The 16,790-nt window shown below is 41.6% G+C and overlaps 1 protein-coding gene across 1 annotated transcript; it reads right to left on the bottom strand.

Annotated features, from left to right (window-relative positions):
* Positions 1–1,697: 1,697 nt before the first annotated feature.
* Positions 1,698–16,786, bottom strand: CATSPER2 (cation channel sperm associated 2). The gene is made up of 13 exons (XM_081227105.1): positions 16,496–16,786; positions 15,873–16,019; positions 15,193–15,366; positions 14,931–14,999; positions 11,362–11,534; positions 10,444–10,599; positions 10,044–10,168; positions 8,623–8,801; positions 8,312–8,411; positions 7,952–8,008; positions 5,162–5,373; positions 4,630–4,797; positions 1,698–2,544 (listed from the first exon to the last, which is right to left on the bottom strand). The coding sequence occupies exons 2-13, from the start codon at positions 16,015–16,017 to the stop codon at positions 2,513–2,515; spliced, it is 1,590 nt and encodes a 529-aa protein (XP_081083231.1). The 5' UTR covers positions 16,018–16,019; positions 16,496–16,786; the 3' UTR covers positions 1,698–2,512.
* Positions 16,787–16,790: the final 4 nt, after the last annotated feature.

Here is a 16,790-nt window from a genome sequence, read left to right as displayed (position 1 = left end):
CCCCAGCTTAGTGCTGCAGTGCTTTCTAGTGTTCCTAAGCACAGGAAGGCTGTGATGCACCTTACAGAGAAAACGTGTGTTTGATAAACTTTGTTCAAGCATGAGTTATAGTGTTGTTGACAGAGGTCAATGCTAATGAATCAACAACATATATTAAATAAGGTGTCCTTAAACAGAAACACCTTACATAAAACACCATACATAAAAAAAAGTTATGTATCCATCCATTGATATTTGACCGTGAGTGATAATTGAAGATCAAAGGGGGAAACCATGTTCCAAAATAAAAGCTTAATACAAACCATATGTGAAAAAATTCAATTGTATCACAATATCTAAATCCTAACTTCACTTCCAAAATGCTCCTGAGGAACCTTCATACTTACCTGGCATAGAGCCTGAATCTCTTCCTTGACTTGAGAATACTGGTAAAAGTTATAGCAGGGTTATTAGGTCAGGGCAAGGATAAAAAGGAAGCTGGAGGAGTAATGGATTCATTGCCAGTGGCGCTTAATCCTCAGACCTTAAAATATTTTTATTTAGTCAGAAAAAAGTTTGGTTTTGTTTTTGAGCAGATGTTATCACATGGCTCTGGGCTGCTGGAAAGATAATTTGGGGGAAAAAATAGAAGGAGGTAAAATCACTGTCTTCATGGAAGTTAGTTATTACTTGGGGATCTTATGGGGAGCTAATCAGAACTGGCAGGGATCTCTGTCTTGTTCATTCACTGACATATCCAAACACCTATAACAGTGTCTGGAACATAGGAACATAGGAACATGGGAAAAATTCAAATTTGTTGAATAAATTCCATTCCAATAGAATTGAAACCGATCATTTTCGTTAAGGAAGGAGTTAAAGAATGAGGCAGCATGCACGGGCCATTCATTTGAGAAGGTTAACTATAGAAAGCAGGAAGGGATCAGTCATCACATGACTATAAAGCAGTGCTTTTTGAAACTTTAATGTGCATATGTAACACCTGATTCAACAGGCCCTGAGGATGGGACCTGAGATTCTGCACTTCTAACAAGTCAGGTGAAGCCAATTCTGCTGGTCCTCAGACCACACTTTGAGCAAAGCTACTCAATGATACTGCTCGATGAGGATTTACTTTGTGGATAGCACATGCAAGATTTATTAAATACTTCCTTATTCTGTTTTATTATATTTATTGTATTCTGATTGCTGGGTTCAATGGATGCTCCGATCCAGATCTTACTGGACCATTCCTTTCTTGAAATTCTAGGGACATTACTCTAGAATGACTATCCTCCTGTCTCTTCAGTTCTTCCCTCTCAGGCTTTTTTCTGGCTCCTCCTCCTCCTATCCCTTAAGTGTTCCTGTTTCCCAGGTTTCTCTCTCCAGTCCTCATTTCCTCTATTTGTACTTAATGGAAATTCTTTGTTATCTCTAATTCTATTTGATTCCTTTGGGGTTTCTAGGTATACAATTGTGTCTAAAAATAGTATTTGTAGTTCTTCTTTTCAAGTATTTATTTCTTATGATAAGATTTTAATATAATATTATATACTGACATTTATTTTTAAAACATTTTTGTTTTGTCCCACATGTTATGGGGAATGACTAAAATGCTTTTCCTTGAAACGTAATGTTGGTTATTGGTTTCAAATAATCTTTTCTTACTTTATTTTAAAAATTGAGATCTAATTCACATAAAATTTACCATTTTAAAGAACACAATTCAGTGTTTCATGTATTTCTCATACATGTGTATGTTCATACATGTTAAGCACTCAATAAGTGATAGAATTTTTAATAATAAACATGTCTAAAGACTTGAGTCATCCAACAATGGAACATGATCCCCTCTAGATAATAAGTCACCAGTAACTAGAAACATTAAAACATTGGATAATCCCCTTTCAGTGACATTCTATATAAAAGGTGTTCCTACTTTGACAGGAGATAGATTGACTCTAAAAAATCTGTGGGACATACTGATTTGCTCCGCCCCCTACAGAACAGAATCACTGCCCTCAGAAAAGGCAAGGAAGTGGAATAAAGGGATGCTCTTTTGGCACAGAAACAGGTGAAAATGACGTTTGATTGAAGTTAATGGTGCCCAGGAGAAGCAATGTTCTTTGAGTAGCAATGGAAACAACAGTTCTCAATTAGTTACACTCACAGCTCCTGGGGTCTTCTTACTCCCAACCCCCAGGGGCCTGTACCCACCAGTGAGGGAGAAGGTGAAATTAGGACTCTAGCAGGAAGTAAATGCTATAGAAAAGGTGGGGGCTATAGTGATAAAGCCAAAGAAAGAGCGAGAGGAGCTGTGGAAAGGGTAGAAAGCCAAGGACCGTGGGCCTCACTGGCATCTGAACTAACTTCCACCTGATCTTATATCTTTCAGTATCCCCTATGTCTCAGAGACAGACCACTGTACAATTATCAGCAGGATTTATTAGACATTTATACTGGAAATTCTCCATTTCCAACACTTCCCTTCATTAATTTTTGCCAAAGATAGTGAAGCCATCCGCTGTCAGCTTTACTTGTCTTCAAAATTCATCAGCGCCTGCACTGTAAAGAAACAGACTGTAAAGCTGGAGAGCTAAGAATATTCAGAACATACAAATGTTTGGTGAAGACCCTGTTTTTCTGGGTTCTAGGTTTCCACTCAAAGTTTTACTAATCTTTACTCTAAATTAAGCCTATGAGTCTGTCCTCTTTGCCACAGATGAATTAATCAGGATTAAAGAAGCCATCTTGCTACCTTCGCCGCCCTTTCACCCTGTTCTCCCCAGAACAAATGGGGAGGCAGGGCTGAGGGCAGTTGGAAAGAGCAGGTTAACAATGCAATATTCGAAGTAGGCAAAGCCTGTCTGACATCCTGCTCTAAATTCCATGTTCCAATGTTATAAATTCCTCTTATTGCTCTCCTGTGCCCGCCACACACACATTCCTCTTCCCCCATTGATATTTTCACTTTGGGTTGACTTCAGCTAGGTATTAGGATAACACTAATCCACATTAAATTGTTTAAAAAAAATTGTCCCTAACTTTTGTAATTTTAGAGGGAAAATTCATTGATCCAAATTAATCTCTAGGTGGTGAAATCTCAAATGAGAAATTTAGGGAAAATAATTTTGAGCAGGTAGTTCTCAGCTTAAATCAAATTTTACTGTTTTTTTCTGGGCTTCCCTGGTGGCACAGTGGTTGAGAATCCGCCTGCCAATGCAGGGGACACGGGTTCGAGCCCTGGACTGGGAAGATCCCACATGCCGCAGAGCAACTAGGCCCGTGAGCCACAACTACTGAGCCTGCACGTCTGGAGCCTGTGCTCCGCAACAAGAGAGGCCGCGACAGTGAGAGGCCCGCGCACAGCGATGAAGAGTGGCCCCCACTTGCCACAACTAGAGAAAGCCCTCACACAGAAACGAAGACCCAACACAGCCAAAAATAAATAAATTAATTAATTAATAAAAAATTTTACTATTTTTTTTAGAGAATTTTTAAAATTTTTATTTATTTTATTTTTGGCTGTGTTGAGTCTTCACTGCTGCACGAGGGCTTTCTCTAGTTGCGGCGAGCGGGGGCTACTCTTCGTTGTGGTGCGCGGGCTTCTCATTGCGGTGGTTTCTCTTGTTGCAGAGCACGGGCTCTAGGTGTGCAGGCTTCAGTAGTTGTGGCACACGGTCTTAGTAGTTGTGGCTCATGGGCTCTAGAGCACAGGCTCAGTAGTTGTGGCACACGGGCTTAGTTCCTCTGCAGCATGTGGGATTTTCTCGGAACAGGGCTCGAACCCATGTCCCCTGCATTGGCAGGCAGATTCTTAACCTCTGCACCACCAGGAAGTCCCAACTTTACTATTTTTAAAAAACATTTATTTATTTATTTGGCTGTGTTGGGTCTTAGTTGCGGCATACAGGATCTTCGTTGCGGCACGCGGGCTTCTCTCTCTAGCTGTGGCATGCGTGCTCAGTAGTTGCGGCGCATGGGCTTAGTTGCCCCATGGCATGTGGAATCTTAGCTCCCCAACCAGGGATCAAACCTGCGTCCTCTGCATTGGAATGCGGTTTCTTAACCACTGAACCACCAGGGAAGTCCTAAACTTTACTATTTTAATCACATATTTTCTCTGCATAGGCTTGACTCTAGAAGGGACTGAAAGGAAGAGGAGTCTGTAATTCATAAACCTCTTGAGGACAGTGGGCACTTGTGGGCTTTCTGCTGACTGTCTAAACCCCATAGCTATTGAACTTGAGCCTGAGGCCCTTACTGTTGAGGTCTGAAAGGTGACCTTCAAAGAGAAGAAACATGTACAAAAGGGGGCAGGCTGCCCAAATAGAGTGAGAGCCCACCTTATCCTAATTTCCAGCAGCTGGAACTGGATACTCTCCTCTTGGGAAATAAGCTCTCAGACCTAACAGGATTTAGGTATCCCCTATCAGAGAAACAGGGTTGCCAGGTCCTCATTAGGTTAGAAGAAATCCAGACATATGCCCAGAATGTGACATACCAAACAGTGAATTTGCCTTTTTTAGGTGTGAGGTGGAAATTCAGAGGCTGAGGTGCCAAAATAGCAAACACCCTTCTTCTCCCCAGTTATATATGCTACTCCAATGGACTTAACTCCTGGTCTCCATGGCTGCCCTAAATCCATACCTGCAAACTCTTGCAACCGCTTACGCTCCTCTAGGTTATACTGCAGCTTTTCTAGCAACTCAAAATATCGGAAGAGTGAATCCCTAGGCCAAATAACACGTTCATCCTGATCCATATCCATTAGCCCAGGCAGATTCTGGTGCACATGAGTCTCCCAGTCCAACTGACCTGGAGGGAGAAATGCTTCTCAAAAACATATCTAGATTCGTGGAAGCTGGATAAAAGCTGATAAACTCTATGGGGGCAGGCGAGGAGAAAGCAGGGATGAAAGAGGATATAGGAAGGAGAGGGAGAAAAGTATGTATCACCAAGACACCACTTCTACAATAAACAAAGAGAGGCACAACCATACTTTTCCAAAGTGCAGCAGAAGCACAGGGGAAATGAAGAAGCGTGAAGAAAGTAACCAAGGCCAGAAAATCGGACTGGTGGAGAAAATCGGGAAATGTGCATAGTGGGAGAGCTCCTATGAAGAATGGGATGTCTCATGGAGAAGGAGTCTGAATTCAACTGGGAGAAACCCTCGGCTTACCAATAGGGTCATAATATCTGGAGCCAGAAGAAGAGGAACAGTAGGAAGATGAAGATGAGGAGGAAGAGGAAGATGCAGACTTCTTCATTTTTGACAAGGACTTCTTTGTTTTTGACTTAGATGGTCTTGAACTCTCTTTAGTGGCACTGCGTTTGGACTCTTCTTTAGAAGCTTCTGTTAAGTCCAAAGGTTCCCCTTGTTGATTGGCATTTCTGTAAGTGAAAGGCAAAATTTTATTGCTTCAAATACATTTACACGATATGGCTAGTTCTTTCATTATTCTGATTCTGGCCCTGGCCTAAAGCTAGGAGTTAAGGCAATGAAGGCCAAACTGCTCCCCAAATCTAAGTTTAAGCACATCCAACCTAAATTATCCCATGTCATGTACCCCTATTAGTGCCCCTCACCACATAACAACTGTGCTCAGGCTTACTTGGGCTTCCACGTTCCACACCCCACCTTATTTTGCAAAGTTTTAGCCCCCTACCCCTTGGCCCTATGCCTATTACACCACAACTATAGCCTCTGGCCCATCGATTCCATCTCTTAATATTAGAGGGACCTTGGGCTCAGCTCTTTATATCTTCTCCATCTACAGTTGCTCCTTTGGTGATCTCATCTGCTGAGTTCGAATGCCTACCAGATGCAAACTTAAGCCTCTTGTCCAGACCTCACTCCTTAATCCAGACTTGTATATACAACTTTTACTCACTTAGCACCACTTGAATGTCTAAGGACATCTCAAATTCAATCAAAACTGAACTCTTTGCCCACCAAACCTCTTCCACCCACAGCCCTCCCCATCTCAGCTAATCAATCCTTCCAGTTGCTTGGGTCAGAACTTTCATCCTTAATTCTTCTCTCATACCTCACATCCAATCCATCAAGAAAGCCTGTTGAGGGCTTCCCTGGTGGCACGGTGGTTAAGAATCCGCCTGCCAATGCAAGGGACACGGGTTCAAGCCCTGGCCCGGGAAGATCCCACATGCCGCGGAGCAACTAAGCCAGTGCGCCACAACTACTGAGCCTGAGCTCTAGAGCCTGCAAGCCACAACTACTGAGCCCACGTGCCACAACTACTGAAGCCTGTGCGCTTAGAGCCCGTGCTCTGCAACGAGAAGCCATGACAATGAGAAGCCCGCACACCACAATGAAGAGTAGCCCCGGATCACCCCAAATAGAGAAAGCCCACGCACAGCAACGCAGACCCAACACAGCCAAAAATAAAAAATAAAAAACAAACAAAAAGAGCCTGTTGACTCTACCTTCAAAATATATCTTTTCTCACTAATACCACTGGTACCACTCTGGTCTGAGCCATCAATGCCTCTTGCCTGTATAGCAGCATAGCCTCCTAACTCATCTCTCTGCTTCTTCTTTTATTCTTCCCTCAGTTTATCATCAACACAGCAACCAGACTAATCCTTCTTAAATGTAAGTCACTGCATGTCACTGCTCCACTATGTTCCCCATTTCACCTGAAATCAAAGCCTAAGTTCTCACAATGGTCCCCACAGCCCTACAGGATCAAGTCCCCATTACCTCTCTGACCTCATCTCCTATCATTCTCCCCCCTACTTACTCTGCTTCAGTCACAGTAGCTTCCTTGCTATTTCTCAAACACACCAGGCATGCTTCTGTTTTAGGACATTTGTACTAGCTGTTCCCTCTGCCTATAATACTCTTCCCGTAGATATCCACATAGTAATCCCTTGACCTCCTCCAAGTCTTTGCTCAAATGTTACCTTTTCAGAGGCCACCCTGACTACCTTGTTTAAAATTACAACCCATATGCAACCCCCCCCCCTTATACTCCAATCCCCCTTAACCTGTTCTACTTTTTACTTTTTTATAATGCTTATCCTATTTTAATGTTTTTTATTAAAGTATAGTTGAGTTACAATGTTAATTTCTGCTTATAGCAAAGTGACTGTTATACACACATATATACATTCTTTTTATATTCAATGCTTATATTTTAATGTGCTAATTTTCTTATTAATATGATTGTTTACTGTCTCTTTCCTCCTACTAGTATATAAGCTCCATGAGAACAGGCATTATTTATTTTGTTCACTGATATACTCTGAGCAACTAATAAGCATTCAATAATTATTTGTTGATGGATTTCTTATTTCTCCTTCTGCTCTCTTGTCCACTGCTGAACACTCAGGGTCTTGAATAACATGTTTCATGGAAGGTATTTTTATTAGTTTCCTGTGGCTGCTGTAGGAAATTACCACAAACTTGGTAGCTTAAAACAACAGAAATTTATTCTCACAATTCTGGAAGCCGGAAGTCGGAAATCAATGTGTCAACAGGGTCATACTCCCTTTGGAATCTCAAAGAGAGAAGGTTCCTCGCTTCTTCTTGCCTCTGGCAGTTGCCTTGCATCCACTGGCTTCCTCTGGCTTGTGGGTGCATCACTCCAATCTCTATCCCTATCTTGACGTCTTCTCCTATTCTCTATGTCTATGTCTTCTCTCCTGTCTCTTAAATCCAGTGACCCTTGTCACTGGATTTATGGCCCACCTGGATAATCCAGAATGATCACATCTCAAGATCCTTAATTTAATTGCATCTGCAAAGACCCTTTTTCCAAATAAGGTCATGTTCACAGGTTCCGGGAGTTAGAACATGGACGTATCTTTTTGGAGGCCACCATTCAACCCACTACAATAAATAGTTATTGAATGAATGAATTCTCTCTCAAAGCCAATCTTCACCTTTGGTTTTCTACCCTTTCCTCCTTCATGTGTGTCCATCCCACTTCACATATACACTCCTAACCTGGCATCTATTTTGCTAACGCTTGACCTCTGAGCCTCAGGGATTAGGTTTTGTCTCCTGCAAAGCAAAAAACACAAAAGAGTGAAGAGAGTTACACTGAAGCAGGAGTGTAGTAAGGAAAAAGAATTTGGATCATCAAGTGAGAAGAATAAGTAAAGTTGTAGTAAAGGAGTGAAAAAGAGTGGGGAAGCCCTGACAGTGGATAAAGAATCAGGCAATATTTTAGAGCTGGGGAATTCTAACTCTGAGGCAAATCTGTCACAAAGGGGAAAATGGCATTGTGGCCAAGGAGCAGAAACAGAGAATGAGATCAGGGCACCCTCAAGAACTAAAGCTGGGTTTGAAAATGGGGAAGCAGACCTCTGGATAATCTGCCGCTTGAATATGTCGGCTTTGTGCTGAACCTCCCGGTGTGTCATCTCCTCGTTCAGCTCATTTCTGATTTTCTGGAAGTTAGTAACTGCCCCAAAGGGCCATTAGGAGTTGGGAGATGGTGGTGACTAGACATGGGGAGAGGGCTTGGGTGGGGAGAAACCAAGTGAAATATCCATTCCAGGCCCCGCACTTTCCTGTTACATCAGGTTCTCTCTCTGTAATTCACCAATCCTAGCTTTCGCTCTAATTTCTTCCCAAACACCCCTCTCACCAAGTTTCACCTCTTCTATGCTTACCCATCATGGCTACTATGATGTTTCGAAAGATAATGGAACCAAGTAACAACCAGAGGATGACATAGATGCTGCTGAAGGTACGGCTGACTTCAGGCACCTTCCAGGTATCCTGAAGCAGTGCATACCAATGATCCATAGTAAAGAGAATGAACACTGTCACTATGGAATTCGGCAGGTCCCTAAAGAAAAAGGAGGTGTGTGTATAGACAGAGCTAATTCTCTAAGAAACACTATCATTCTTACTCTCAAAGCAACATAAGAGCATTTCTTTGTAGTTTGCTCTGACTTTAGCCCCTTTTCTACCATACTCAATTTTTTACCTTATCTTTCTTCAGTTTGAGATTGTTTTGTTAGGTTTTCCTTTATCATGAATAATCTATGAATAGCTCTCACCATTTCATCAGTGCCTGGGGCACAGTAAGTATTTAATACATAGGTATTGACTGAATGTTTATAAATTGAATCACCAACTACACATCATTTTTTTCTAAGTTCATTCTCCACTGTTCTATGGACTTCGCCTAACAGAAGGTCACATACAAATTTAGCAAACATCATGCCTACTTAGTTTGCTGGCATGACCTGACAGTCAAGTAAATGCACGGATATGTGACATAAACATGTGATTCCAAATAATGAATGATAATGAATATATCACAAAAGCTCTCAGGAAGATATCTAAAATTTCCTTCTTATCCCTCAATATACAGATTACTGAAAACATCAGCGCCTGAATAGAATGAATTCTAGGACTTCCCCAAGTCAATACTCTTACAAAACTACCTGTTAGTCTAAGATAGAGACCTGAGAGGTGCTGAAAAGATTGGATTCCAATTCACAAATAACACTGTCTCCTCTAAATCCAAATTGACTTTCTACTAGTAATCAGTGTTCTCTAGACAAAAAGCTTATCAGGATTTTACTTTTGAAAGAATTTAAGTATGTGCATGTGTAATCTCTACATTTAAGAGACTGGGGTAAAACCAGTGACCATGTTTGAGGTCATAGTAACATTTACTGATCACTTACAACGTGTGAAATGCTGTGCTAAATGCTTAAATGAATTACCTCATTTATCCCTACACTCTTATGAAGTAGTACTACTTTTAATCCCATTTTTCAAAAGAGGTAACTGAGACATGGAAACCAGGGCTTAACCCCTGGAGTATATTGCTATTTAAAGGTAAGGGTAAGTTTGAATTTGCAAAACCCAAAGCAAACCAGGAATAACTGACCTATCCTCAAAATTGGAGCTAATACCACTCACTATTCCTTTGCTTTCTCTTTACCTCTTTTTACTGTGTTCTATTCCCATTTCTTACAATATATTATATTTTTTGTATTACTGTACTTTGGACTAGCTTCCCAGTCTTATGCCCAAATTCTCTCCCCCAACCCAGGCTTCCCCCAGTCCTGCCTACGAGAAGAACATGTGATACTCCAGGTCCTGGCGAGTTGAACGGGTGTAATCCTCGAAGAAGTAGACACCAGCCACAGCAAAAATGTAGAAGAAGATGAGCAGCAACATCAAGAGGGAGGTCATGCTCTAGAAGTCATGACCTTGAGTCAGAGCTGGGCCAGACTAGGCTGATCTCCACCTACAGCCTAGTCAGACCCACCCTGGAAATCCCCCACCAAACCCTCACTTCTAGCCTGAGCCCAGTCATCTCTAGAACACAGCAGCTTGTCCCTAGCCCTTTCTCATCGACAACATTTCACAGGGTCTTTCATTGCCTTCTTTCATCCACCCAGACTGTTTCATGTTAAACCGCCATGTTTATCCACCTTGCCCACTTGATACAGCTGCAGCAGTCAAATCACCTTGAGGGCCCTGACCAGGGCCAAAATAATGACTCGAACTTGACGGAATCGTGCAAAGAGTTTAAGAGACCTTAGCACCCGGCAGATCCTCAGCAACTGGAGCCATACGGAATGGCTCGTTACCCCTACCAGCACCACAACCTCAGGAATCAGGGACTGTAGGAAACACACAGATCATGAGTAAAATATACCCCAAAGCACCCACGCTCAGTTGCCCTTTTTTTTTTTTTTTTTTTTTTTTTTTGCGGTATGTGGGCCTCTCACTGTTGTGGCCTCTCCCGTTGTGGAGCACAGGCTCCGGACGCGCAGGCTCAACAGCCATGGCTCACGGGCCCAGCCGCTCAGCGGCATGTGGGATCTTCCCGGACCGGGGCATGAACCCGTGTCCCCTGCATTGGCAGGCGGACTCTCAACCATTGCGCCACCAGGGAAGCCCAGTTGCCCCTTCTTTATCTCTTCACTGTCATAGTTCCTTGGTCATTATCCTTTGAAAAGCCTTCTCTGGGGACTGTTTCCTATTCGGCCTTTCTATAAGAAATTACTTAAACCCTGCACTTCAATTTGCTCAGACATTAAAAGGGGATAAATACAATGCTTAACTCATTGGGTTGTTGTGGAGCTCAAATTTTTAAAAATGCATGAAAAACAGGATAGTTTCTGACATTTAGTAAGTGGTTAGTAACTGGTAGAGATTATTGCTGGGGTTAATGTTGTGATCAGATTCTTCCTTGCTCCTCATACTAACTACTCCTACCATGCCTGACTTTTAGAGAAAAAAAAAAAAAACAAAATAAGGAGGTTAGGTACATTTCTATTTGTTTCTTCCTGTGCTCTAAGTATCTTAACTTTTCTTGTCTTTGATTCACATAGGCACATTTCTCAGCCCAGTAAACTAATCTTCAGGATATCTATCCTTACCAATATGGTGACAACAAAGTCAAAGACATTCCAGGCATTCTTCCAGAAGAGGAAAAAGCTGGATAGCCACATAAGAAGGATCTCCACGATGAAAACAAGCAAGATGAACCAAGCTGCCACCTCCAGAGTCAGCTTCAGTGGCCACAGTTGGGTATTTGAGGATTCGAGCAATTCTGTGAGAATAGAGCAAAGGATGAGTAAAGGGTAAAGAAGCAGGAAGCTGAATGATGGAGAATGATCAGCAACTGTTAAAAACCACAGTTGTGCCCACTGCTATGTCATTTTTCTTTTGAGTTTCTCCTCTTAATGCCGTTGTTGCTTCAGCCTGTGAAATTCAGGGGAGGACAGAATCGAACATGAAAAATAGCTACAACTCATCTCCTGCTGGTACCGGTATGTCTAACAGCTGCAAGTTACTGCCTTCCCACTCTGGGGTCAGAGAGCCACCAAGGGATTGCTCTCTTAATGACCACCAACCCTATCTGTTCTGTTACCCTGGTACCAAACTTCATGAAGAAGCAATAGGCCTTGAGAAAAGAACACAAATGTAGGGCCATGATATGGAAAGTGTTTTATAACAGATCTTGGAACAAGAAGCCAGATTCATGGGGCATATTAGGTTATAATAAGAAATTACTTGGTTCTTTGTTACTTTTAAAGCTTCCCTTTTCTACTCTGCCTAAAATTGATTTTATTCTGCAAAGCAAACTGAATTCTATACTTTCTCTCTAGAACCTAATTATTTGCTGACTTCAATTCCTTAACTCATTTGCCTTCACCTTTCAACTCTCTTCACCTCTTCTATACATTTAATAGATGTATATGATGATGTAGAAAAAAGCACTGAGATCAAAATAGCTTTAAAAGCTAAATAAAATTTTCTCTTTGAAACAGAACAATCTGAGAGCCTCCAAATGCACTATGACTGATATGCCTGGCAGTTAATAGAGACAAGAGAATACTCAATCACCCTGAACAACACAAATGGCTGTGAAGATTTTGACACTTACAGTTTTAAATTGTTATTGCTTTTAGCAGTGTTTTGGCTAATTACATTAACGAAGTAAGGAACACTGATGTTGAAATACAACTTAATGAAGAGCAAAAGAATAATTCCGCAAGTTTATCTCAAGACAATCTTCATCAGATTCTATAAATTGCATTCATCTGATAGAAAATTTTATATGGCATATGAAGATATCTCTAGAACCTCAAAAATCAGTGTTTAAATTATAATAATGTTGTACTCAGTTTTTTGTTGGAAATAAGGACTATTCACACTCACGATGTGTTATTTTCAGAGAAGGGCTTGCAAATGAGCCAAATCTTTTTTCTTTTCTCACCTTCTCACCATTTAGAAACAAAATATGAAAATTATAAAAATAAGCCCATTGATTAAAGATTAAAGTGCAAAGTAGAATTACCAATATCATTGTGGAAGATTTTTTTTTCTATTTTTTTATGCCCAAACACATAATTAAATTTCCACCTATACTTTAACATATAACATGTATTTAACATACAATACACAATGTTGTAAACCTAAAACTAATATATGTTATATCTAAACTTTTTAAAAGAAACAGAAAATTTAGAAATATAATACATAGGGAATTCCCTGGCAGTCCAGGGTCCAGTGGTTCGGACTCGGTGCTTTCACTGCCATGGGCCCAGGTTCAATCCCTGGTCAGGCAACTAAGATCCTGCAAGCCACTTGACACAGACAAAAAAACACCCAAAAACCATAAATTAAATATATTTGATCCCCAAACCGAACTTAATATATAATGTCACTTAAAAATTCATTTGTAGACAAATCATATATTTTCTTAAAAAAAAGCATGATCACTTATAAAATGGCAAAAGTAAAAATTTGCTTACATTTTATGATTATTAAAATTATAAAATAATATGCACTAAAATATAATGTTTAGCAACATGTTAGTCTAAATTACCATTTTTACTTCAACTTGCTTCTCCATGTCACAGAAAAAATGTGATAAAATAAAATGATTAAAATTACTGTGGAGGTTTTCAAGGTTATATACGTTTTTCTGGGAAACAAAATCATAAGATGAAAAAGATTGGGGAGCTTTGATCTAGAAAACTGTTTGTTCCTTATGTATAACAGCATTCTTTATGATCTGGAAAATTGCTTTTTAAAAGTCTAAACAAAGTCTTAATGTTTATCACACAAATTAGTCTATTCAAAGAAATCTGTTAGTCACAAATTATTTCCCTTTGCAAAATCCCTCCTGACTTTCTACCATGAGAATGTACTTAATAAGATACAATTTTCATGAGCTTGCCAGGTGATTCTCACTCAGGCAATCTACCTATCTTCTGGCACAGTGAACATGTTTCATATTCAGCTGTTTTACCAAAAAGAATGGTTAGTGTTATTCTATTTTGATTTGTCTGTTAGATCCAGGGAATCCCATATATTTACTGCTACTTACTTTATTCCAAGGTTGAAATCTATATCTCTAATCCCACAGGGCAAATACTTGCCAATTATCATTATCAACAAGAAATAGGAAATGTGGGTGACTTAATTTAAAACCTTCATTACTGTGGGGAGGAAATAAAACAGTTCAAAGCATATAGTATACTGCAGTTGGTCAATGACACCACATACTGTTGTGTATTTAAATGCCTTTGACCTGATTCCATTAAAGACTATTTTTTAAAATTTACTTTTTATTTTTATTATTTATTTTTTGGCTGTGTTGGTCTTCGTTGCTGCGCGGGCTTTCTCCAGTTGCGGCAAGTGGGAGCTACTCTTTGTTGTGGTGCACGGGCTTCTATTAGGGCTCTAGAGCGCAGGCTCAGTCGTTGTGGTGCATAGGCTTAGTTGCTCTGCGGCATGTGGGATCTTCCCGGACCAGGGTTTGAACCCATGTCTTCTGCACTGGCAGGCGGATTCTTAACCACTGCGCCACCAGGGAAGTCCAAAAGACTATTTTTAAAGTGGGAAACTTCCCCAAAGTAGTGAGGATGAAATAAGGAAGTGAGTACTTCTACTGTCCTTTCTGAGCAGTTTGAGATGATAATCAAATGAGGTCACTGATTCTCCAAACATTTTTTTGCTTTTAATACATTTCATAAAATTTATGATTGGTTTTAGAGTCATCTACTCTTTAAGTCATTTTTTGGCTCACCTAATATCTTAGTTGTAACTCTACATACATTGTGAGTTTTTTTATTTGTACTTAATCTTTCTAAACATATTTGTAAAAATGTAGATGTTGGATCACTTGCTGATAGGTACCGATATCTCTATTAGAAAAGATTCATTCAAATTATTAGACTAACACAAGAAATGCAACTGGTCTTCCCATCTCCAATTCCTTGTGAGACTACTACACCCCACCTCTAAGTGTCTAGACTACCTTATATCTACTACACTTGAGAGCCCTTCAAATGTTTCTAGGTCTTAGCAGTTGCACAAATCCTACTCCAAGAGACTTAATTGTCCCTATCACAATTCAAATAACATTCAAATGTGTAAAATGATCAACTTAAAAGGAAAAATGACTCCCACCCTTTCATTCAATGTGAGTTCTCACCTATTTCAACCATCAGTACAATTGTATTCAGAAAGATGAGGAAGATGATAAAGTTTCTGAAGAGAGGACCTGTTTTCTCTTAAGAAAACATAGAGTGGAGTTCTTTTTGGTTTAGGCAGGTGACATAATTAGGGCAAGAACAGAACCGGTGAGAATGAGAAGAAAATAGAGTTTGGGAAGGGAAAAATAAGTCAATAGGCAGATGATGAGGCCAGAGAGACCGTAAAGCCATGGGATAAAAATGAGTGGCATGAAAGGATACACTCAAGGACCCATCCAGCCCACAAGGAAAGAGGTGGCCTCTCGCTGCAGCGCACTCGAAGGGTGCTCATCAGTCTCTGGGCATGTGTAATCCGTTCTACATGACGAGGCTTTATGGAAAAGCGCACAAGCTGGTGTTGATCTCCCAACATAACTTTCTTCTGACAGGAAGGATCTACACCAAAAATAAAAAAGGGACAGTGGATAAATATAAAAAGAAGTCTGGGAGTATCAGGAGCAGGTAGGATTGGGGGCAGGAACACTGGTTACTTAATGGGCCTCCTAGTGCAGGGTCTTACCTTGCTGCTCCTTCACACAGCAACTAATACTATTTTGGAGTAAGAGCTAACCTACTGCTTATGACCAACACTGTCCCTGCCCAGAATAAAGGCTGCAGGTTCAACACTCAAAGTTTTAAGTGTCTTTGGTAGAAACTTCCAAGTCAGCCAGGGCTAATAGTTACCCTAGGCCTAAAAGTGAGTGACACGGGTTCCATCTCCTGGAACCAGAGTTTTATTTATAAAGGCTTTGATTTATCAAGTTTGGTGTAACTTCCAAACTAGCAACCAAACCAATCTCCTCTGAATTTTCCACCCTTAAAATTGCCTCTCTGCTTCCTACTCTTTGGAGGGTGTGGATGGGAGTCTTAAATTCATCCTAGTGAAGAAACAGGCTGCTGACCAAGTATCTCTCGAGTAGTGTGCCGTGGCACAGCTTGGCTCAAGCCGTGCAGATGCTCAAGGAGAGAGAAAGTATCAATGAGTCGGGAACGAATGGCATCAGCCCGGGGCAGTTGTATGTGTCCTTCTGGGTGATAAGTGGCCATGTCTGTTAAGAAAATAAAAGAATCGAGTGTCATTTCATTTTTGGAGTTGCACCAAGCCTTCCCTTCCTCCCAACCTCTTTGCCCTAAAGAAGACACACTGTACCCAGACTCAAGGCTTTTTTAAACAAATGAGACAGGAGTCATTACAGAGAATCTGCGTAGTTGACTAAGCGGACAGGCACCTTCACCTGTGTGACAGCATTTCTAGTTAAAAGCAGCAGCCACAAAGAGCAGGAGTCCCGGGGTTGGACAAAGAGGAATTCAGGCACCACCTGGACCTGAGGGTATCAGGTAATGCGATGAGGTGGGTCAGTGGGAGGGCTTAGGACTGCCGCCAAAAGAAAAACCAAGTTAAGAGGAACTGGACAAAATGCAACAGCCTGACATTTTGAAAATGTGTCCCGTCCCAAGTGTGTCCACTCCAACGCGCTCCCTCGGGTGCCAGCTCCCTCTCTCAATTTCCACTTCTGGGCCTCACCTTTGCCCAGGCTCTCTTCCGCCCACTCAGCCCTGACTTCACTCCTCCTCCTCCGGCTCTGACGCCCCCTGAGCTCGGCTCTCCCCACGCGGGGCGAGCTCAGGGTCGGCTCCCAGCGCCGCAGCGCCGCACGTCCAGCTCCGCCAGCCCGCCCGCTCCCGGGTTCCGGCTCGCCCCGGGCCCACCCCCAGCACCAGGCCCGGGCGCCAGCCCCCTCCCGGCTTCGCTCGCCCCGGCGCCCGTCGCCTCCGCCCAGCCCCGCTCTCCGGCAACTCGGCGGTTACCAGCTGGTCCC

The sequence above is a fragment of the Mesoplodon bidens genome, assembly GCF_964165515.1.
Source record: "Mesoplodon bidens genome assembly, chromosome: 3".
NCBI lineage: Eukaryota > Metazoa > Chordata > Mammalia > Artiodactyla > Ziphiidae > Mesoplodon > Mesoplodon bidens.
The sequence above is the reverse complement of the archived record's forward strand: the minus strand, read 5'-3'. Positions and strand labels throughout refer to the sequence as shown.